The 24,222-nt window shown below is 40.7% G+C and overlaps 1 protein-coding gene across 4 annotated transcripts; it reads right to left on the minus strand.

Moving 5' to 3' along the window:
• Nucleotides 1-1,321: 1,321 nt before the first annotated feature.
• On the minus strand, nucleotides 1,322-21,972 carry CROT (carnitine O-octanoyltransferase). Of its 4 annotated transcripts, XM_082319607.1 has the most exons (17): nucleotides 21,850-21,972; nucleotides 21,012-21,135; nucleotides 16,280-16,404; nucleotides 15,313-15,494; nucleotides 15,004-15,128; nucleotides 12,207-12,315; nucleotides 10,406-10,499; nucleotides 10,188-10,313; nucleotides 9,646-9,747; nucleotides 8,938-9,021; nucleotides 8,730-8,837; nucleotides 8,307-8,437; nucleotides 6,813-6,936; nucleotides 4,630-4,708; nucleotides 3,642-3,735; nucleotides 3,346-3,465; nucleotides 1,322-2,235 (listed from the first exon to the last, which is right to left on the minus strand). In XM_082319607.1, exons 2-17 carry the CDS (start codon nucleotides 21,124-21,126, stop codon nucleotides 2,115-2,117), a joined length of 1,839 nt encoding a protein of 612 aa, XP_082175733.1. In that variant the 5' UTR covers nucleotides 21,127-21,135; nucleotides 21,850-21,972; the 3' UTR covers nucleotides 1,322-2,114. The 4 variants fall into 4 exon arrangements, 3 of the variants coding, with proteins under 3 accessions (XP_082175733.1, XP_082175734.1, XP_082175735.1); XM_082319608.1 differs by lacking the exons at nucleotides 15,313-15,494; nucleotides 21,850-21,972 and having other exon boundaries at nucleotides 21,012-21,131; XR_014228968.1 differs by lacking the exons at nucleotides 1,322-2,235; nucleotides 3,346-3,465; nucleotides 3,642-3,735; ... (4 more) ...; nucleotides 8,938-9,021; nucleotides 10,406-10,499 and having other exon boundaries at nucleotides 9,725-9,747.
• Nucleotides 21,973-24,222: the final 2,250 nt, after the last annotated feature.

Raw genomic sequence — 24,222 nt, forward strand, 5'->3', positions numbered from 1 at the left:
CACTCCGACCTGAAATCAGAGCCCCTACTGCATTATGCTCTTTCTGCGCTGATTACATGTTTTCCCAACTCCACAGACACACACACAAAAAACAAACAAAAAAACCTGTTTAACATTTTATGCTTTAGTCCCACATAGTCCATAGAGCATAAACTTAGTAGAACAACTTTGCATCAAAAATGCTTTACTCCTCACAAGGAAATTAACACCACGCTCATGAATTCATGCATCCACAGCACATCACAAGTAGCTCTAACTCACAGAATTGAATTTTATTCTCTCTGGATACACTTCTGCTTTCAGTTCCTCTAAGCAAGGCACAGACTGTCCCAGATGAACAAGAAATTCTACTTACGCGGGTGATTGAATGACATTTTCTCAATGATACACTTGCTGAAATAGTTTTCCTTTTTCCATACTTCTGCCAGGATTTCTACACTCCCAGAAATCCCCAGGGAGGCAGAGGTAGGTGTGTGAAAAGTAAATGCAAAATTACACCCTTCATCAGATTTCAGGCTGTTTCAAATGAGTGTTCAAAGCAAACTGTCCTTGTCACTGTTGCAACCAGGTTTTTCACCCAGTTGAGGGGTTAAAGGTTGTAACTGTCAGACAGAACTTGCCAAAAAAAAAAAAAGAGAGAGAGAATACAAATCATCAGGCACAGCTTGATCCAAAATCCTCATCTATCTCACGGAAATCACAGCATCATAAAGACACATGCTTCACTGAGAGATTTCAGAAAGTCATTTACCTCTGAGAAAGAGTGGTTATTGTAAGCACTCCAGAACAGGAGTGGATTCTTACTCTGTAAGAGTTCTGGAAGACCTCAACTCAACCATTAAACAATGAATGGTTGTCAGATTTAATTGAGAAAGCACATAGAAGTAGTCCCATAAAGGCAGGGAAGACACAGGCTGAAATAATGAGACTGTTTTCTGAGGCAACAAGACAGAGTACGACACACCCTGGCCTGTTACTCAGAGAAGCATCAGGCTTTGAGGAAGGAAATAAAAAGGGAAACTCTGTTCTTGCTACTGTGGAAAAAAATATGCAACAGAGCTTCCAGAGGGCAGAGACTGCTTCAGTCTTAGCTGCGGATGCAGTTGCTTCTGTAAAACAAATAACAATCTCTGACCTCTCTCAACACTCAAAAAAGTAGAGAAAAAACAATGGGTACTTTAGAATCTCTATTTCAAGTTCATCTGTCCCCGAGATCATCTCTCTTTCACCAAGTTTAGTTGCTGCACATTGAACAGTCCACCCATAAATCAATCAATACAAAGCTCAATTTTAGAAGAATTTTATTTCTATGACAGGAAAATACAAAGCTGCTCAAACAGAGGAATCACATCTTAAAATCCTGAGAATCATATCAAACTGCATTCAGTGCTTACTTTTATTGTGTATTGTTAGGGTAAAGCAGCAGACATTCACAGCTCACTAGAAGATGAAAACTGAGGAATCTGGAACTCATATGCTGCTTTCTGTGTTTATTATTGAGAGCTCCTTTTTCAAAATACTTCAGATTGTAGTGCTCTCATACTACAAATGTAGTGGGAACATCCCTGTTCACGGATACAACATTTATTTGGTATAATCCCAATAGCAAAAATGAACAATAACTTATAAGATAACATATAGCCTTATGGAGGCAGCCCTTCTATTTCATAACCCACTATGAATAGGAAGCGTAATGACCCAAGAGGATAGGGTGGTTACTCTTAAGTACGCAGTTAAGTGCTCCGCTGGCATAAACAATATCAGTAGACTACAAAGTATTCTGTGTGTTACTACTAAGATCATAAATACAAATCTCCCATAAATTCTCCACTTCCAATACCCTGTCTCTCAAGTATGTTTGCATTACTGAGGCGTATTTTAATATTGCATAGTTCTACACAGATAAGGTACTACTGCTTGCATTGTTGTTGCAAATGGCTACATTACTCTTAAATGGGTACTGTTACCACAGTAAATCCCATAAAAATAGGTAGACTTCACAGAGATCATTAAATGTCTTAATCTGAATATAACAGTACTCTTGAGTAGCATTTCATTTATAAGTACTACATATAACTTGTGAGCTTGCGAAGGCTTTTACATCGTTATCAACCTTACAGCTGAGCTGCAACTGTTAATTGTAGCATGTCCTGAAGACACCGGAACACAGTTCTACACAGCACTTCCGCGTCAGTCTCTGGACATGATTTCCAAGAACAACAGGTAGCAACAATCCTATAAAGATAGAAAACAATGAAGTTACCACTCTCAATTGTCATGGTCTAGGATAAAAGTCACACAAATTGCCCTGAAATGTGAAATTATTGACATAAATTCTGAAGCAAAACTTTTCACATGAACATACTCTCTCAACATTCAAAAAGGACTCAGATCCCTAGAGTCTTCAGCAGGCAATAATGCTGACAGATCTTGAAACTAGATACTTTGATTTAAATACCCATTTCTACATACGCAGTGACATAACTTTTCTGCTTATATTTGAAAATACTGTGAATTACATTTCTTCTCTGCAGCTAGTTTAAGGTTTGAAGTACTTTTTTTTTCTATTTACCTAACAAAAGGTAGGTCTTTATCTAATTCTATTTATCTTAACAAACAGAGCCATAGAGCAAAGTATAAATGGTTTGTATTCTCAAACTGAATCAAATCTGCACACAATCCATAGTTAGCTTTAGGAAGAAATAATCTGAATTACAGCTAAATCACAAAATAGCAAGTTATCTCAACACATTATAATCAAAGTAGTTTATTGATTTGATAAAAAAGCAATAATTTTTGTCCATAATACCAATAAGCCAAAGTTGGATCTTTTCTAATCCTACTGTTTATTTTATGAGAAGTGAAGCCAAATGTTTTAGCTTCTCCTTGTTACTCAAAGAGGTCTGGTTTGAGTCAAGAGATGTGTGTGTCACTGCCAAGAACGATGGACAGTGTGCTCGCCTGTCCTCTATCTGGTCAATCTCAGTCAATTGCTACTTTTTAAAAAACACCTTTGCATGTTACGTTTAATGATCTCTAAAACGAAAGCTTATTTTAAAATAAGTTAACTTCTTTTGTTCCTCCCTTCTTTCACCTTCCCCTCTCTTTTCTTTCTGCTTATTGTCAGTATCTTGGTGCTCACTGCACCTCCACTGCTCGTCCTTCCTCCTGCATGTGCTTTCCCAGAATGTTAATGCCTCTATTCTCATGTACCTCACTTCTCAACCTCTTCTGACACATTCAGCCATGTTTCTTCTGTCTTTCCCTTTCCTCATTCTAGTTGTTAGCCGCCTTTCCCTTTGTGACAGAGACAGAACCATGCCCAAAATGACATTATATCCTTACCTGTCATCTCTGATTGCATAAAAAAAGCCATAGCCATGATGTACCATAGGGAGTGCAGATCCATTAAAACTAGTGTAGCCAGTCAGACTAGTTGAAAGAACAAAATTCCCACCTCCTCCACTGTAAAACAACACAAAACAAAATCAGCACTTTTAAAGATAATTTTTAAAAAAGTGAGTTTTACAAAAAAGTTCTTTTGTCCTAGAGATCGAGAAATCAGAACGCATAAAGCCAATGTAACAAAGTCCTTGGAATCAAGGGATGCAACCTCCCCACAGGACAAGAATACGAATTACCTAGCTGTGAAGGCATTATCCATGTAAAGTTCTGGCACTGGCAGTCCTTGCTCCTGTGCTATGAGTAGGAGACCAAGAAGATGACGATCAAATCCTGTCAAATAAATGCAAATACTGCATCATTAACAGCAGCATTTCCCATTTTTCTGCTTTTTCTGGTCTGGATAGCTGGAAGCTCAAATAGCAGCTGAAGGACAGACAAATGACAAGAGTCTACTAGAAGCCAAAATTCATATTGTAGCATACATAAACATGTCCCAAATATTTGATCTAAGAGACCTTTATCACTTTCAGCTTGCAACACTAAGCCCAAACGCAAACAAACTAAGTAATATAAACCCAGCACAGTTCCTGTGGAAAACAAAAACTGAGAAAACTTCCATTTCAGCCAAGGAGGAGGAGCTCCACACAGTGAAACTGGCCCACTGGCAATTACGTGGACAAGATGAAAAGGCTTTCAGGGTCACAACTGCCTAGATAACTCACCAAGTAGGCTGCAGAGAGTATCAAGGTTCATCAGGTGATTATTTCCCAACTACTCTTTCTCATTCATAGAATAGCTTGTCATGCTAACACAGGTGGGTTAGAATTTCACCCAAATCTCTCCTCTGTCTTAAAAGACCACATTTCCCACTTTCCAGCCAAGCATATATTTGATCAGAATGTATTCTGAAATAACGTTTAGCTGGGCAGAAAAAGTGAATTAATATTCCAAGTGAACGTGTCTTTGGGGCACAAGGAAGGGTGCAAAGACTAGGTTTTCGTTCCTCTCCCCGAAATTAAAGTATAAAATGTTAAGGGGTAGTTTTTACTCAGGTTGAAAACAAGGAGACAGAGAAAATGTATTAGCATACAGCAATATTCCCTTTTCACGCACAAGAAAAAGCAAAACAAAAAGCTTCTGCTTATCTTACTTTCGCTTATTTTATTTATCCCAGAAAAAAAACTTTTGAAAAAACTTTTGCTTATTTTATTTATCCCAGAGTACCTTTTCCATTCTCACATTCTTTCTTCATTTTATTGTGCTTTGCAAATGCTTTATGCATCAGCTGTAGTCGTTGATAAGTCTGTGTAAAGTAGGGGAGACAGGATTGGGGCGGGGGGGGGGGGAAGAAAAAACAATCAAGATAAGTAGCACATCAGGAATCACAGATCAGCAAGTTTTTCCCTTTCAGTTTCTAGCAATTTTAGATGGAAGAAAATGGAAGAACTTGAAAGGTACATTAGAACCTCTCTCAAACTCTTTCCCCCAAATCCAAATTCCTTTTTCAAGCAAACTTGCTCATTTGTTTCCTGTATCTCTGTTCTGTTACTTAGATCACTTTTGCACTGAACAACACTCTAAACCTCATGTTCTTTCCCAAACAAGCTGAAACAATGGAAACTAGCCACTGTGAAAGAGAGTAATCAAACCCAAAACCTTCCTACAGTACTACTTATTTAGAAACACACTGGCTTTTAGCAGGTGCAGTTGCATTTACATGATCACCATGCCCTGAACTGGTCAGGCAGTTGGACTAGTAGGTCCCTTCCAACTGAAATATTATATTCTATTCTATCATTTTTCATGCCAAAAAAAACCTGAAACCCAGATGAAAAAAATCTGTGAAGGAAAAGCAGAAAACAAAACAAAAAAGACCCTAATTAAAAATATGCACAGATGCCAACTGCATTCCCAAATTTTCTCTGCTGATTGAAATATTACTTCCATGACAGTAGTTCTGCCCAACATTATGGTTTTGCCAATTTTATATCGAAACTTGCATATTAAAACCAGAGATAACAGAACACAAATACATATTTTGGTAAAGGAGACCTAGAGAAACATCTCTAGACACCCAAGATCTTGGCTTCTAAGATCTTAGATCTTACTAGCTCTTTAACCACTCAAGAAGCACCCTTTATCCTTTTCTTCATTACACGAGAGGCTGCAGCAGAGAATGTGAAACAAGGGCAGTAGCCACTCAACGCAAATAAGAAGAAAAAAAAAAAAAAAAATCAAGCTACTAAGCTCAAAAGGGGCAAAAGAAAAAGATGAGGCAAAAGGATTTTTTCCGAAGTACCTAACTTTAGGTGTTTTCTAGTACCTTAAAAACAGACTTTAAAGCATCTTAATTTCAATACTATTGAACAGATTCAATGCTTTTTTTAAGCCCCAAGTGTTCACCATAAAGAAAAGCAATAGGAACACATTTGGAAATGCTATTTAAAATTACAAAGAGAAAAAGAAAAAGGCTACAGTTAGTGTTGGAAGTAACAAACCTCTATGTGTATTACTCATAGAAGCCTACTAATTGGTTAGAAGATAACTGAAGAGCAGATAATAACAGGAATCCATATTTGTAATAAGAAAGCAGATTTGAATAATGGCCAGAAAACTGAGTTTTAAAGCTGCAGCACATGCCAAAAGAAGCCAGTGAAGACCAGGAAAATATGCTCTTGAAGACTATAATTATCAATCACACATACTTCCTGATAGCCGTATTTCTGTATGTTTCTCAGATACATTGATAATATAGAATCTTTGAATTTCCTGAAAATATGTAGCCCTTTCTCTCAAAAATCTTCTCCTTGCTTCATTTCTCAGGCTCTGAGAAATGTGTAGTGAGGGCAACAGAAAGAGTTTTAGTACAGCTCTCACTTGGCAAGAAAAGCATGAAATGCTATGCCAGCCAAGCACCAGAGGGTAGTTGCTAGGAAAAGAAAAGGTCATCCGTTCAGCTATCCAGAGACAAACTCTGAAATACATCCCTGTTGCCACTAGGACACAAACAGATTTCAATCTTGCTCTCAGACTCGGTGATTAGATTAACATTTCGTGATTTCACTTAAAAATTAAAACAACAACAGAACCACTCCACAGCAGAATACATTGGTTCCAATCCAGCTACTTTTTGAGGTGTGGAAAAAAAAAAAAAAAAAAAAAAAATCAGTGTGACTGTAACTCAAGACACCTACATTCTTGAAACCAAAAGGTAAATAGGACAGAAAACCAAACAAGCCCACACATGACAGCTCACCTCAGTCACAATGACCAGAGCCAGACTTCAAGAAACCCAACATTTTAAATCTGTCTCACTGGAAACGTTAGAGACACTAACTGAGTTTTAAGCAGTTCAAATGACAGGCCTTCTAAATTCATTATGGTTGAAGTAGGATTTCAGTATTTACACTATCAGAAGGATCCAGCATGGACTTGCACCACTCCACTGCTTCCATAGTACACGATCTTATGGTCTCTGTGCGGCCATGATAGAAACGCCTGGTCGTGGCAGTTTCATAACAGGAGCCCGGGCTAAGAAGAAAAATAGGGAAGAGTATCTCATTAACTTAACAAAACTATATGCTCTCTCAAGGAGGAAAAAAGTCCTGCCAAGTATCTTACACATCTAGCTTAGTTACAAGTATCAGTAAGCCACGAATATTCTTTAAATTTTGTGTCTGAAAAAGAGCCACAAAGGAACTCTGCAAGCTTTTATGAGACAGATGACTGAAAAAGTGCCAGTCCTATAATCATACCTTGAAAAGACTGGGTTGTCATGGCTATTTTCTGCAGACTACAGATCTACCAGCCTCTAGTATAAATAAGCTGAAATTATGCAAGCTTCAGTTTCACTCCATATTTCCATTAAAGAAGCCATCTACACCGTCCAAAAACTCAAAAATACAGAGACACACTTGAAATAAGCAGCGTGTCCCAATGCATTTATAAGGAAAAGGCTCAAATCCTTCTCTGTTGCATACTGACACCCATCCAGCTTTTCCCTGGAGGATCCCCAGCCCTATGATAGTCTACCATTTAATACACAACTAACATGAAACATACTTGTATGTTTACAACAGACTTAGCAGGCTATTTTAGTCAATTTATTCCAATGTTCAACAAACTGAGATCTACCGATCTTTCTTGTGATGAGACAGGTATCTCCAGTGACTGAGCATCATGCTCCTATGACAAAACCCTCCTTTTTCTGAAGCAAGCAATGCTCGCCAGGTCAGTAATGACTTATACAAGCCATAATCAGCACTATTTAGCAAACAATAATTTGGGAACACCAATTACCAGGAAGAATGCTGCCTTTTACCAATAATACACAATGAAATGACACACCCAACAATGTAGAGTCAGGCATTTGGAGGGTCACTACCTACATCTCTGTTGTTCTGCCCAAACCTTCGCATGTAATGTTGCTAAAGAAACTGAGACACTGAGGTTTGCGAGGCTTTTTACGGGCTTGGAAGACTGGTGGCTGTTAGTTGCTACAGATAACACTTTCTTCTCCATCTGAGCAACTATTTGACATTAAAGAATCCTGACCCATTGCGCATTTGGTGTTCGCCCAAATATTTAATGTGTACAGCCCACATCTAGTTTTCATGGATTGTCTTCTGCCCTCCATTCCACAATATGTACATGCATGATCCCTATGGGCAAAAGGAGGCAATTCTTCTGAAGCCAAGAGCACCAGCCGCGTGGAGTTCAACAGCGCAAAATGAGGCCCTATGCAACTGTTCATTTAAAAACCCCTTACTTCTTCATTCTTTTATCACCATAGCAAATTACACACTGGCATTGCAAGGCCACTGCGTTATATCTCCAGATCCACCCCTTTACCCAAGAAACTAGTTTTTTTATTCCTAATCTGGGCAATGAGATTTTCTTACCGGCCATGGCATTTGTAAAAAGCCAGCTGCAGGGCAAGCTGCACAAACGTATCAGGATGAAATTTCTTCTTTTTAATCAATGCTTTGCCAAAGGATGTGAAGGCATAAGTCACTAGCTGCAAGTCAGATACCTGTCAAACCACAGGAGGAAAAAAAAAAAAAACACCGAAGTCAAGAAACTGCAAATACCACAACTTGATTCACTTCAAATAAAGCACACTCAACACAAACCAACAATGTAACAAATTAAACCATGGTGTTAAGTCCCTTGAAACATCAATTCACCAGTAACATATTTATCCCTGTTCTCCAGCATGGAGAAAGGCCAGCTAAAAACACGCAAATAGAACAAAAATTTAAACAAAAAAACCAAAAAAAACAAAAACCACAGTGACAATTAAGAGAGGCAGCAAGAAATTCCACCTTTTTGTAATACCATTCTTTAGTACATTCAATTTCCTTTATAACTTTTTGATCCACTGTGAATACAAGTTCCTCTGGCCATGGAATATCCCTCACTTTATCTGATCCCTGGGAAGATGCGGACAGAAAGAAAGAGAGAAAACAGAAAATGTTATTTACAAGAAAAATCACATTAACTAATACATTTGAAAGTTTAAAGGATAGGTACCTTCCACTTTCCTTCATTTTCAATAAGCTTCTTATCGACGTAAGAGAACATGGAAATTAAAGCCATGGCATCAAGAGGAGAATGCTAGAATCATATAAAACAAGATATCACATTATTTGCATAACTGCAAGAGGATCAAATTGCTTTTTTCCCCTACCCCACTCTTTTTCCTGCAGACCAACAGATTTACTGCATAGGGTTGGACTTGCTTTTCCAGTTCTACAACACACATAGAACTACTGTCAGTCCACCCACTGTTTTGACTGCTCTGCAGCCAGACAGAGAGGCACAATATACCACTGCTGTAGAAAAGCAGATTTCAGACAAGATATAGGCCCTTCTGGCCATTCAATAACAAGTTCAAAAAAATAGGAGTTTAAAAAACACAGCTGTTCAAATAGCTACATAATACAAAGAGTTAATTTTAAGCCTTCTTATGCAACGTATTTTTTGTCATTGGAACTCCCTCATTAAACACTTTTAGAAAAAAAGATTATGACTTCAGATCTCATGTTCTTAATTCAAGTATGGTGTAATATCAAACACTGAAAGCAGACTGCTTTTGGAAACTTGCCAGACAAGGTGCCTGATAAACAAGGCTACACTAAAGAGGAACACACTAAACATTTAAAATAATACTCTGAAAGGGCAAACGTAGTAAATAAATACTTGAAAGTTTTATAAGGAGGAAAAATATTTTCAACTTACGTCACAGAACGCGCTACAGGTTCCATTGGAAAAGAATATGCTACTGTAGGATTTATCTCCCCAGCGTACAGTTGGATCACCTGTTAGACCCAGCCTTGTAACCTAAAGCAAAAGTTACACACTGTGGGTTTTAAAAAACACTGAGTATACTGCCAACCTCTGTCAGCTAAATCAAGCCTACATTAAGATGGTGAGACCTCCTGGAGAGATAAGACATTTTCACCCAGTTCAACATGAAACATGATTATAAGCCTCGAGTTTTTAATTTAAAGAGTGATAAGTTGATTACTGTATTTTTGAGAACCCTGAAGGATAGAGGGCTAAAAGATTATGAAGGCAGATTTCAGCCATTCCCACTTCCAATGTCCTAACAATTCAAACTCTTTAAGGATTCCTATGGATCAACAAGAAGCATTATCTGCATATTTATCTGCTTAATTTTCTCTGTTCTGAAAGAGCAAGAAGTGCTATTTCTGCATATATGCAGAAGAAATTTTTATATAAAGAAGATCAGATCTGAATAATCAAAAATCCTTAGCTACCTCGCTGTAGTCCTCAGGAGTTGCATGGGGACTAGAATCATCGAGGCAGACGACAAACACACTTTTCTGAATTTTTTCCAGATGAGTTAAGTTCTTGGGATCAAGATCAATCAAATATTGACGTAACTAGAAAGCATAAAAAGACAAAGCTAAGTGAAATGACTATTTCCAGGGATCACAATGCTTTTCTCGGGAATCAACTGTTGAATTATTCCCACCTCTGCCCATTTTGTCCTTTCGTTGCTTGTTAAGGCTGCCAGTCCTGGTCCATCTGGTTCACTATGGCATCTTTTCTGTATATAAGTAAGTTGCCTTTAAGATTTCAAAAACTGAAGTTAACAAAGAACATCTGGAGAGAAGATAAAAGTCCCCCTTTTTATCTCTCTCTTTTGCCAAGCTGGAATTTTGGTTCCACGTTCGCAAGCTAATGTGAATTTTCAGGAAGCATGAATCAGCTTCCTCAGACTCTAAGGGCAGCTGAAGACCTGCTTTGTTTTCAGTCACTAATGGTTAATTCAAATTGCAGCTACCAGCCCAGTACAAACTTAGATGTATACAACCACGATCCTAACGTGTTATGCACTTAACTTAAAACTAGATTTAAGACTTCAGCAGTGCAGATCAAACTTTCCCGAGCCCCAGACATCTGCAATACTGCAACTTTGCACCTTTTATAGCAACTGATACAAGGGAAAAACTTCCGCTCAAGGTAAACCGTGAAATTTAAAGCCAAACAGTAGCTACAGTACATCCTAAATGTAGAAACTGAACTACACAAGAATACTTCTCTTCCCACCATTTCCTTGCATTTTCCCTTTGAAGAGCTATTAACAGAGAGCTAATTTTTAGTTTGCAAATTTGTTTTTTCACATGCTGTTCTAGGCATTAAAGAAACTCCACAAATTACAGGCATTTAAACTGGCTTGTCCTGTGCTCTGGCACTCTTGCCCATTAAACTTCACCACTGATCATTAGTTACACAGTTGTCAAAAGTATAAGGCACCCACGATGAAGTTGTTAAAAAAACCAAATAAACAAAAAAACCCAACCACTAAACCAAAACCAACCTGCCCTTTCTATAGGCAACAGAAAGTTTTAGGGTTTTTTTTGTCTGTATTCCAGGTGTTCATTTCTTCGTTGCTTGCTTGATCTAACAGGTACAACTACAGAAATTAGAACTACATGTTGAAATATCTTAAGTATTAAAGTACCAGATTTTTTTTAAAAAAGTTATTTTTGAGCTTGTGGCCACAACTGCATTGCCAATTTGAAAAGCTGGCACCTCTGCACGCTACTGAGAGATAGGAGATACAGCACGGAAAAGCTTTAGACACTGCCAGTTGCACTAATACTGAAATTTACTATTTAAAGAACCAAATTCTTTTCTCTGTTCCTTTGCAGCAGCTCGGGACTATGAAGAGAGCCACAAAACATGGCTGGTTGTCACAGGTCTGGTGCAAAGACAAGAAATGCAAGTGAAATGCTGCTGTATTGCTCTGTAGCTAGCAGAAAGTCAATCAGTGTATACTGTGATTTTGGACTCTGCTGCACTCACCAACAGGAATTCCAGCCCCTCTATTGTTGAGAAAATGGACCATAAGTGTATTAGATTTGAATCAACATGACAGTGGTGCTTCATCTTTGATAATGATTAAGTAGCAATGAAACAACTATCAATGTGGATTGGTCCTGAAAGGAATGACATTACTTACAATCCTAATAATTCCATGTCAAGAAACTTCACACATAAATGATGTTTCCTACTGAAACGTCTTCATTCAGCCCTTTTGTGTGATGTTCTATGGGTGTATTGCAACAGTACACGATCATCATGCTTCATGGCAAAAAGATACCATCCACTAAACAAGAATTTACTCAAATCTGAATGCTCAGCTAGAGGAGAAGCCGTAGCCTCTCTCACACCTAATTCTTTGCGGTGAAGGGGATAGAAAAAGAAAGACTCTCTTTGGTAAGTAGCTTGAATAGGACAGCTTATTTGAAATAACGTAGTTTGAAAACCTGAAAATCTCTGGAGGAGTCACCATATTGCCTTCATGTATAGCATCAAATGCAAACACTCGACCTCGACACAGGACTACTATGTGAGATGGGCATTCACCTTCAGTCTCTGAAATGAAACAAAGAAAAAAAAAAAAAAAGAAAAAAGAGAGAAATGAAAATCCAACCGTGGGGATAAAGTGAGTGACAGATACAGGAAACACTTAACTAGTCCTACAGACCCATTCTTTGTTCAAAATGAGGCAGACTTTCCTACAGTTAAAAACAGGAAAGAAGAAAAAAAGAATAACTTTTGAAATCCATTAGCATGATCTTATTGCAAATTTGAAGACATTTTAAAAACTGTCAGAGGAAATATACAGAAGTACATAGCTTTCACGGTATTTAACTACAAGTCATTGTCATTACCTAGTAGCAAATGTTATTTATCTGTGTATCTTGTAGGCAAGAACACCCTCTGCTGAAACAAGTGTTGTTTGTTGATCTAGCAACATTGCTCTCTTGCTTGAGTTTTGTTTAGTTTTGGGTTTTTTTAAGGGATGAATATAACGCAGCAAGCCTGCTGCTAAGACACTTTGCAGATGACTGAGTCCTTCAGTTGTCAGTGTTTATGCGACCAGCTTCAGTTATGCAGCTCAAGATCCGAGACGCACTACCATGTCAACCAGACCTGATCTGTAACCTGCAAATTTGTAAAAAGGGAGCACTGACACACCAATTTGGCCACTATACAGAAACATAAATGGTACTGGCTCACACTAGGCCAGGTACACTTGCATAGCGTTGCCTTATTGAATCCATCTATCTGGAAGTAAGACTAAATAAAGTTGGAAAAGATTCTGACAAAAACCAGATGTTAAAACCCCAAGAAACGTGGTTCCATTTTTCTCAAACTGAGCCCCTGAGCTACATCTCTTCTAACCCAGTACTCCACCCTGGGAAAAAGAAGAAATGTATGCTACTTTACCCACAAGTATTTAACTGAACGGGCATCCACAGAAGTCTTAATCTTAACTATAAGGCTTTTACACCTATCTTTACGGTCCTACTTTCTAAATTAGATAATACAATTCAATACATACCTGATTAAAGACATTCTAGAGTGGACAATTTGTCATTTCATGTAAACCTCACCTTCATAGATCATGAAATTAATTTCTAACATAACAAAAATCAGAAGGGATGACATCAAATTCAGTTACTTTAGGCAGTGTCCTCCTAACCTTAGCTGTCTAAAGCAAGGGGTAGAATTAAGTTTGGAAGTTCACATACCTAGAATTACGTGTCTGAGATCTCACAACAGTTGGCAGAGATCGATCCAATACGCTTAATGGTATCTAATGAGCTCTTCACTTGCTCTCATTAAGGTGTCTGCTGCAGGTTGAACTGAATAGCTCTCCAGGTTCCACCGATCAGGCTTTCTTTGCTTTTACTGTGGTCTTTGACTTCAAGCTGACATTACCTGTCAAATTTTAGGTGTCCTACTCTGCAATCTGAATACTACTTCAAGTGTTCAGACCATGTCAGTTCCCTCTATAACCAAAGGATAAAAACAGATCGCTCTCCAGATGGCAATTCCTTCTGCCTGTCTTAGAAACCTGCATATTTTGATGGCCCAAGCCCTTCTCTGGAGGTATTAATATTTCTCCATGAATCACAGAGAACCAAGACAACTAACTGGACTAAATTATTTCATTTGGAGGCAGATGATCTACATGGAAATGGATATCACCTGCTGTGTATTACATGAAAAATGACATAAGCAATATTGTTTAATAAAGTTCTTACAATATTTTAATGCAGAAAAGGGACATGAATGACATAAATTGCATCTCCACAGGATAATAGCTTTGTTTATTAAGTGTGATCAAAACAGAACATTGAATTTCCACCATTTGAATGTTTCTTCTATGTTTTGGTACTTAAACTGACTCCTCAGCTGTAATGCTAAGACAAAACCCTTGAAACTTGCCTTCAACTTTGCATTTTCTCATCATATCCTGCGGTATGGAGATCCTTATATATTTTCTATAGAGCAAAGCAATACCTCCTCCTTCTTGAATTCCCAAGTCTTACAGGAATTCACATCCCCCATGATTATCTAGAGTGACACTGCTGAACAAATCTGGACGCATCAGAATGTGTGTGGGAGGGATGTTATGATTTCAGTTACTTGATTACCAATACTAGAGTATTTGTTAGTGAAGGATGAATAAGAACATTACACTTTTATCCTAGCTCTTGATCTTCTACCCCAGAAAACTGTTGGGAGTTTAAGAGAATGGCTTCAAGAAGCACTATGGAGTACTTTCAAGACTGAAAATAGAAGAAGCCGACCAAGCCAAGAAACAGCATAATGACAGAAAATAAGCAAGAATTATCTCAACAGAATGCATGGGAGCACACTCAAGAAACACATTCTGTGGGAAAAGATGCAATTAGCAATGATGCTGAAATTCTGTCCGTATAATACACAGAATTCACCCACATTTATAACACATGGAATTTGTCTTTTTTCAATTCTTAATGCTGGCATACTTATTATAGGCATCAGGCTGGTAACATACAATTTTAAGCAGAGCTTTCTTTTAAACTTATTTAGAAAGGACTAAATATTGGACCAAAAAGGGCACTTGTAGATTAGACATCTTCTTTGCTTCCTTATATAAGCACTCAACAACCAGTATCCGATTTAGTGCTTGAGGAAGCAAGTATTTTATGATTAAAATGACCACTCCATTAGCCCGTTAATACAAAATCATTTGCTTCTATTAACCCGCAATTTGCATTTGTTTACCAGTTTTAAAATAATGGCCGATCGAGTCTCTGGTAACTCCAGGAATTTTGCAAGTGCAGAAGAGCATTCGAAATTGGTTCATGTCCAGAACAACATTCCCAGATCTCTCTATAGCCACCTTCTCTCTGTAGTAAACAAATACACCAAAATTAAACAAGAGAGATGATAATTATGCAAGTAAATCAAGGTAAGACAAACCCATCTTTTACCGCAAGGAATGCATGCCAATGACATAAACATATTTTTATGACTAAAGTACACATAGATCATTAATAATTAGAATAAATTATTTTTTTCTTAAAGTCTTACGCTCGTAATAGATCCCAGTATTTCAGGGTGTGCCATATATATACACATGCTCTTTCTATCTGAGTGCCCTCTTTGGGTGGCCAGTAGTTTTCAATATAGGGAGCAGAGCCTGCTATATTACAGTGTATTTGCGTTGATATGCGAAGATCAAGATAAGTCACATTCAGCCACCAGTCCTCCAGCTGGAAATGAAAAATGTTTAGCGTCAGAATTTAAGTTGTAGTCATTAATTCTTTAATAATCACCTGATTGTTCAACTGCCTGCCTTGAATAGTAGTTCCTATATAACAGAAGGCAGGACAGTGGTTCAAAACTAACTTAGGGTAACGACACATCTAGCTCTTCTATTTTCAAGCTTTAAATAAAATTCAATACTGCTTAAGACTGTTAAACTGTAAATTATGACGAAGAGTTCTTCCCTGATATTCATCATCTTAAACTCTTACACGTCAGCTGTGGCTGCTGTGAATATCAGACAGATTACTCCATGAAGAATGGAGAGAAAGGAGATTTGTGTGACAGAGGATCTGGGATGGACAGTTCATAATGTATTTTTTTCTATCATCATCTGAAAATCTCCACTCCAGAGTGTGTCATATTAAGATTTACAAAGTTCTCATTAATTCCACTTGGTAACAAACCCCCTTGTATCCCTTTCTCTGTTGAAAGACAACTTTAAAACAACTTTTTTTTTTTTTTTTTTGGGCAGGGCAGCAGGGTGGAGAGGGGGGCACAGAGGTGATAGCAGAAGAGCCTGACAAAGCATTCAAAAGCTGGTAGGTAACTTAATATTTCAGTTAGTGAACCCTCTTAACCATCCAACTTTGGAAAAAACAAATCACACATATATAAGTGAATGTGTAAGGAAGATCCTAAGATAAAAGAGTTAAATGGTTCTCTAAATTATATCCTGAACGACCAACTTTCTGTAAGTTGAATTATGATTTCTTACATATCTAATACATACCCAATTCCTTCTCGTTTTCGCTCTTTCCAGTAATTTCTGATGTAACTCTTTCCCAATCCCATTTCCAAATTTTTTAACTATATCCTCAGTCCTTCGATATTCTTCTTGATTTAGAAATGGCTTCACTGTAAAAAGGAAATGTTTTTATTTTAAAGACAACTGCATACGGAGATTTATTCCAAGATTCAGATATCCACAGGCAAGGGAGTGGATGAAAACACTCAAAGTTTATTTTTCTAAAACAAATATTTGAAGGGAAAACAACTTTTAAAAATCTGTAAATAAATCACAATGTGTTCTAATAAAACATAAATACATACTTTTAAATAAATAGACATGTTAGCAGATGAAAGCAATTGCTGAAAAATTGAAATACCTAACAGATAACTAAATCCAATATATTTAAAACTGTAGCTGGAAATACTGTGGAGTTCTGCAACTCCATCAGCTGCCACAGAACTCACTGAATAATTAAATTTACAGGAACTTTGTTTGTAAATTAATACATTGAGCCATACATGTCTGCCACCCTACTGCATCAACCATAAGCTACTTGCCTTTATTTTCAAAGTCCATTCATGGTCTACAAGCACCTTGCCCATCAATTCTCATTCACTGTCCCCATGTTATGCCTACCTTTGAATGACAATGATGGCAGTTACTACTACCCAATTCTTATATTTTAAAATACTTCTGGATTTCTCTCAGATCATGTGCCACACAGGCCAAAGTTATCTGTAAATATTTGCAAAACTAGCCATTATTTTAATCCAAAACCCTCCTTAAAGCCTTTTTACCATGAAATCTATGGTCAGCAACAGGCACTGCTGATGTCAGTTTCCATACAGACACATCTCATTGTCTTCTTATATTCACCTCGCGTGTAACGTATTTTCTGTTACCTTTATACTTAGATTGTGAAGTCAGTGGCAAACAGAATGGAGGGGAGGAGGAAGTTCCTGCCTACACAATGAGGCCTGATTAATTTTTGAGGCTCCTGGACAGTACTGTCAGTTAATTTCTTGTCTGCCTTGCTACCGCTAATCCTGTGATCTACTTACAGCTGTGAAGAAACCAGGAAGGATACTTGTTTAATTTTTAGTAATCGTGTATCTGTACCATCTTTAATCTAGATTTTTACGAGTAACAACAGAGTTTCAGCTGGGCAAAGTCTCAAATACTTATCTATCCTTGTAGAATTAAAATTTTACTTCCTCACAACTGTGACTTGCTGCAAGTATGACTGCTTGCCTGCAACCACTACTTTTTCCTTCTTCACAGATCTAGGGATCATGTAGCCCAACACATCATCTCAGCAGGGTCAGCTCCAGCAGGCTGCTCAGGACTGTGTCAGGTTTTGAATATCTCCAAGGATGGATACTCTACAACCTCCCTGGTAGCAACCTATTCCAGTGCTTAACCACCCTCACAATAAAGAGTTTTCTTACGTTTAAAAGGAATTTCTTATATTTCAACTTGTGCCTATCACCTCTTGTTCTGTTACTGGATACCACTGTGATGTCTGGCTCAGTCTTCTTTACTCCTCCCCATCAAGTATTTACACGCATTGCAAAGATCCCCCCCTAGAGCCTTTTCTTCCCCAGGCTGAACAGTCCCAGCTCTCTCAGTCTCTCCTCATATGCCAGATAATCCAAGCCATCAATCACCCTCATGGCCCTTCACTGGGCTCGCTTCAGTATGTTCATGTCTTGGTTGTACTGGGGAGCCCAGAAATGGACACAGCACTCCAGATGTAGCCTCCCCAGCACTGAACAGAGGACAAGGATCACCTCTCTCTGCCTGCTGGCAATGCTCCTTCTAATCAAGCCCTGAAAGCTGCTGCCCTGCCTTGCTGCAAGGGCACACTGCTGGCTCACATTCAACTCCATGTCCACCAGGACCCCAGGGGCTTTTCTGCAAAGCTGCTTTCCAGCCAGTCAGCCCCAGCTTGCGCTGGTATGGGGGGTTATTCCTCCCTGGGTGCATGACTTGGGATTTCCCTTTGTTTGTTGAACTTCACGAGGCTCCTGTCAGCCTGTTCCTCCAGCCTGTCAAGCTCACTCTGATGGCAGTACAACTATCTGGAGCATCAGCCACTCCTTTCAGCTTTGTATCATTTGCAAACTCAGAGGGCTCTCTGTCCCATCATCCAGGTCATTAATGAAGATGTTAAACAATACTGGACCCCTGCGATACACCATCAAAGACTGGCCTACATCTGGAATATGTGCTGCTGATCACAAACCTTTGAACCCAGCAGCTGAGACAGTTTTCAGCTCACCTGACCACGTACTACCTAGTCCATACTTCATCAGTTCATCTATGAGGAAGTTAAGGAAAAAAAACCCAAGCTTTTGATATGCCAAAAGCCTTGTGAAAGTCAATACAAACAATATCTAGATGCAGCTTGAATCGCACCACCACCAGTTGTGAACACAGATGAAAAAAGAAATAATAGAGACAGAGCCATCCACCTAAACCATTTAGCAGTCTACAGTATTCACCCAGGAAACCTGGAGTTGAAAGCCTCCCCAGACAGAGAGTAGTCCGACACTCACGTTTCCCAGAGAGTGACCTTACTACCACACAACATTGTAAGAGAGAGTGATTACTCTCTGTTATTCAAGTTACAAAGTCATTACAGAGCAATATGCACATGCACACAAGAAAGAAAATAAGCAAAATTACTCGGTTCTGGTCCCTGTTCAAGGAGTGACCAAGATTGCTAGGGGACTGGAGCACATGATGATGAGATGAGGCTGAGAACTGAGTTTGTTCAGCTTAAGAAGAGAATGCAAAGGGAAGACCTTGCTGCACTCTGTAACAACTGAATGGAAAGGCATAGCAAAGATAAAGCACAGCTTCTCTCAGAGATGCACAAGAACAGTACAAGAGAAAATGGACTCAAGTTGGAACACAGGAAATTTCTGACAAGGAACACGTGAAGGGTTTTTTGGGGTTTTTTTTTGTTTGTTTTTGGTTTTTTTGGTTTTTTTTGTCATTGCTGGTTTGTTTTTTGTTCCCCTTCCTGCAATCATGAGGGTGATCAAACACCAGAACAGGTTGCCCAGAGAGGCTGTGGAATCTCCATCCTTGCAGATATACAAAACCCAGCTAAGCAAGCCTGAGCAAACTGCTGTAGGTAGACCATCTTTGAGCAGGGATCTGGTCTAGATGAACCCTTCTCAACCTACATGATTCTATGATGACAGGACCTCTTTCCATTTAAAAACTATTTGATCAGATGTAGAAGCAGCACTATTAGGAAGTGGCAGAACTCACCCCCTTTCTCACTAGAGTTCAGTGAAAGTGAATTTTGGCACTTCTTCCAGACCCACAGATCTTGTCTTCCTTTCTGCATAGATCAGCTCCATCCATGAACAAGAACTATCCCATGAAAGACATCTTCAGTTGCATGTTAAAGAACCCTCTGGAAAGCTGGAGCTCTGGGTTTTCATACGCTCAGGCTGAGTCCAAGCTTCTGAGTCTCAACCTCTGGGGTGAGCTGAAAGGCTAAACAACATGGCTACAGCCACCTTCTCTGCTCAAGGCCTACCTTCAAAACTAGGTTAGTCATCCTGAATCCAAAGCAGAGGCAGCCACTGTAAATCCCTAAATAAGGCACCTTCCGAGACATACTCTGTCCAGCTTTTCCAGTTGACTGGCTTTAAACAGACAAGTGCGTTACCAACAGGCACACTAACCAATGTGAAGTGCCTGGGATCCTCCTCCAATCAGTGAAAGACCGGAATTTCCAAGGAATGATTCACAGTATCTATGAAGGGTCACTTGGGCCTTCTGAATTGTTCTTCAGAAGCACCTCCCTTCCTTCACTCACCTTTACAGACTAAACAAATGAAAACTTTAATGTTTCTTATATGTTTCTGCTAAGGACAGAACTCTAGGTCTCACTCTGTTAACATTCCTGTATTACAGGTAAGATGGTGAGACACAAAGCAGACATTCTAGAAAAAAGCTCAATGTCTCTGAGTTCTGAAAATTATTAAAGAAACATAGAAAAATAATCTCAAGATACTAGGTAATGTATCTCTGTCATCCCCGACATATCAAAGCCTGATATGATAATAAAGAACTAACTAGTCATCACTGGTTTATAAACAAAGCTAGACACATGTGCATTGATGTTGTTTTCAAAACTTCTCTCTTATGTGATCTTCTTTAGAGAGCAAACATTTCAGGGCAGAAATCATCCCAAAATGGCCACCACTGCCTTTTCCTACTACTATATAGTTAATAGCATTGGTGAGAAAGAAGAACATTTAAGTATGAAAAAGTTTGAAATAACTTTTTTTTTTTCTTACAAAGATTCTGGGCAAACACAGTCATAAACAACCAAAGTAGTCATTATGCAAAACAAAATTTGTAGATGGAGAAATATCTTTCATTAGACCAGCTGATATAGCCAAAAACCAAAACCAAAGCCTTAGGGGGAAAAAGCTCAAATCAAAGTGTTAACCTTCCCACATGCCCAGTTCCCCTCCATTCTGAAGAAAGGCAAATAGGGATAAAACGTAAACTTTTACTTAGGTTTCTCTGGGCACTTGGTTTCCTGTTTTGAACATGAAAAAGACCTTTTGCACTCTGAACTTGTGGAAATCTCAGTTATATCAGTTGATACAAGCTGTCTCTACAAATCACTTTGCAAACATCTTCAGATTAGCCTGGTTACAACAGCACACACCATGCTACTATTATAATATTAAGTCATTACCTGCGTCAAGGTATTTGCTTAAAGATTCATCAAGAGGAGGTACAGGCAGGGAAGGCAGAGAATCTTGGTACTGAAACGTTCGCTCCTCAGAGGATTCAAGCACTTGGTTTTCCATGATGCAGATCTGTAGCACAACATTAAGAGTCTATTAACAAAGCCTAAGTTTGAAACTGATGATATATCTCCCCGTACTGTTCCACCCACCCGCCCCCCCCGACATTTACACGGTAAATAACACATATCAGGGAAGTGTCCCCTGACAAAGCCAGGATCGAGGATTTCTTGTTGGCCTGGAGCCGCAAGAGGCATACACACAACACGGGGAAACCATGACCAGGCGCCTACTAATGCTTTCTCCAGACATGTCGCGACTAACAAACTCGAGGCCTGTTGCTTTCTTTCCCGAGGAGCAGCCAGCCAGCCCAGGGACACCTACCAAACTGACGCCGGAGAACCGGCCAAGGGGGAAATCAGCCGGACGGCGGCCCGCCCCCGGCCCGGCTGGCGGCCGCCATCACGCAGCTCGCCGCCCCCAGGGCCCCCACAGCCGCAGCAACGGCGGAGGGGAGCGGCCCTCACCAACGACGGCGGAACGGCGGCCCGGGGCGGGACAGGGCCGAGCAGGGCCGGCGGCCGCCACCGCACCACAGCGGTGTTTACGGCAGCTGAGGGCCCGCGCCGGGGAGCTGCCCCGGAGAGGCCGGGGTAGACGGGGCTGGGGGCAAGCGGACAAGTCGAGCTGAGCCGTCCGCATGGCCCTCTCCCCACCGCCGCGCACCCCCCAGCCGAGGAAAGAGGCGGGCGAAGGTCACCGCTCGCTCCGCAGGGCGCTGCTTACCCTGGCCTGGACGGGCCCGCCGCCGCCTCACTCGGCTGGCTGATCGGCCGGCTGGTCGCTGCCTGCCTGCCTGCCGGCTCACTGCCTCCTCCTCACCTTTGCTCCACTTCTAAGCGGGCCCGGAAGCCGGGCGGGGCGGCGGGGCCGAGTCTCCGCGGGGCGGTGGGGGCAGAAGGCCGGCCTCTGGGCGGGCGGTGGGCCGCGGCCCTGGCAGCGGGGTGTGAATAAACCGCAGCCGGAGCCGCCCGGAGGGCGTCCCTCGGCGTGCGCCCTCGGGCCCGGCGAAAGCAAAGGGCCTCCCCAGCTGATGTCCCCCATGGGCTGTGCTTGTAACCGCGGCGGCACCCCCAGCAAGCCTGAGCTCAGCTGCGAGCACCGGCTGGCCCTGGGGGGCTCCTGACCCAGGGGCAGGTGGCCCTACTGCCTTGTGGGTGGGGAAGAGCTCAGGAGTCTGCAAGGACGTTTCTGTGGCCAGACTGGTGGTTTTCTGTGCCTCCTGTTAAAATAGTGTGTGGGAGGGAGGCTGGTGGGGTGTGACCTGCAGCTCCACAGGAGGGGGGGTAAGCACAAACCACCAGCAGGGAGACTGAGTGGGATTTGGAGCAGTCCTCATGTCCCGGAGCAAACACTTCACCACATGGTGAAGCACCGCTTGTACTGGGAAAGACATGTGAGGCCTACCCAGTCCGTCTTGCTGTAGGTAATGAGGTCTCTACTTTCGGGAACACCTGCAGATACTGCCCTTTGGCACGCTGAAGGGGCCTCCGCCACCTCTGCGTATATGCAGGTGATGTGTGATGGAGAGCTATCGCTCACCCCAGAGATTTCCCCCTCTCCCACGGTTGCTGGGGGACCTGGCTGCTCTGAAGAGCTCCCAAGGACCGAGGAGTTCCTGATGAAAGAACGGCAGCTCAGATAGGTTTTGATGTAGTAATAGAAGCAGTGTGATGTGACATAGCCATCAGGGCAGGAGAGGAAGGTGTGTGTCAGACTATCTGCATCATGCAAGAGTCTCTACACGAGGTAGAAAGCTGGGAGCAGGCTGAGGATGTAGCCTGATGCCTGCCATCACTGCTTCCAGGCAGATGCTCAGGACCTCTACAGAAACCCTGTATAACCCTGACCAGATTGCAGACCCTATTACTCGCTCCCATTCCTGTGAGGCTCCAGATGTCTTTGCTATTATACACCGTATGAAGACTGCAGCCTCCTATGGCTCCCTCTTCCCTTGTGGGGACTGTAGACTTCAGATCCCTGTGGCCCTCCTTTTCATCAAAGGTTCCTATCACACTGTTGTGGTTTAACCCCAGCCAGCAACCAAGCACCACACAGGTGCTCACCCACTCCCCCCCCAGTGGGATGGGGGAGAGAATCAGAAGAGCAAAAGTGAGAAAACCCGTGGGTTGAGATAAAGACAGTTTAATAGGCAAAGCAAAAGCCATGCACACAAGGAAAGCAAAACAAGAAATTCATTCCCTACTTCCCATCGTCAGGCAGGTGTTCAGCCACCTCCAGGAAAACAGGGCTCCATCATGCGCAACAGTCACCTGGGAAGACAAACGCCATCACTCTGAACGTCCCCCCCTTCCTTCTTCTTCCCCCAGCTTTATAGGCTGAGCATGACATCGTATGGTATGGAACAGCCCTTTGGCCACTTGGGGTCAGCTGTCCTGGCTGTGCCCCCTCCCAGCTTCTTGTACGCCGGGCAGAGCATGGGAAGCTGAAAAGTCCTTGACCAGTGTAAGCACTACTTAGCAACAACTAAGACATCAGTGTGTTAACATTATTCTCATACTAAATCCAAACCACAGCACTATACGAGCTACTAAGAAGAAAATTATCCCAGCTGAAACCAGGACACACACATTGTTTTTTAAAAGTAAACATTTGCTTTATCCTTCTCCACTGATTCCCAGGTAGGTCCAAAGGCAGCTCAGAGATTAAAATCAAGGGCAATCACATCTTCATCTAAAAATCTGATTAGTAGCCTGTGCAAAGGAACAAAGGTATAATATAATTCTTAAAAAAAAAATGCAGTTTAACAAGAAGTTTGTAGTAATAGTTGCTATTTCTAAGTGGATTTAAGGTTTAGTTCAGGTTTCAGTTCACAGCTGTAAGTCTAGCTTTGAATGACTGTAGCAAAGTCAGCATGTGATAGAAAACACTATCAAACTTGCAATCCTACAATCTCTTGATTATTCTTGCCACTAAAGCATTGGTAATTGGGAAATAAGAAAGACTACTATTTCATATTCTATCACAAATGGCAAGTTTTTTAAATGTTGCTTTAAAGTCTTTAGTTGTAGCTGTGGGAATTGCTATGACGTTATCTAAGTTGGGCCCTAGCCAAAATTTTTCCATCCACACATTTTA

Source organism: Platalea leucorodia, assembly GCF_965183815.1.
Source record: "Platalea leucorodia genome assembly, chromosome: 1".
Lineage (NCBI taxonomy): Eukaryota > Metazoa > Chordata > Aves > Pelecaniformes > Threskiornithidae > Platalea > Platalea leucorodia.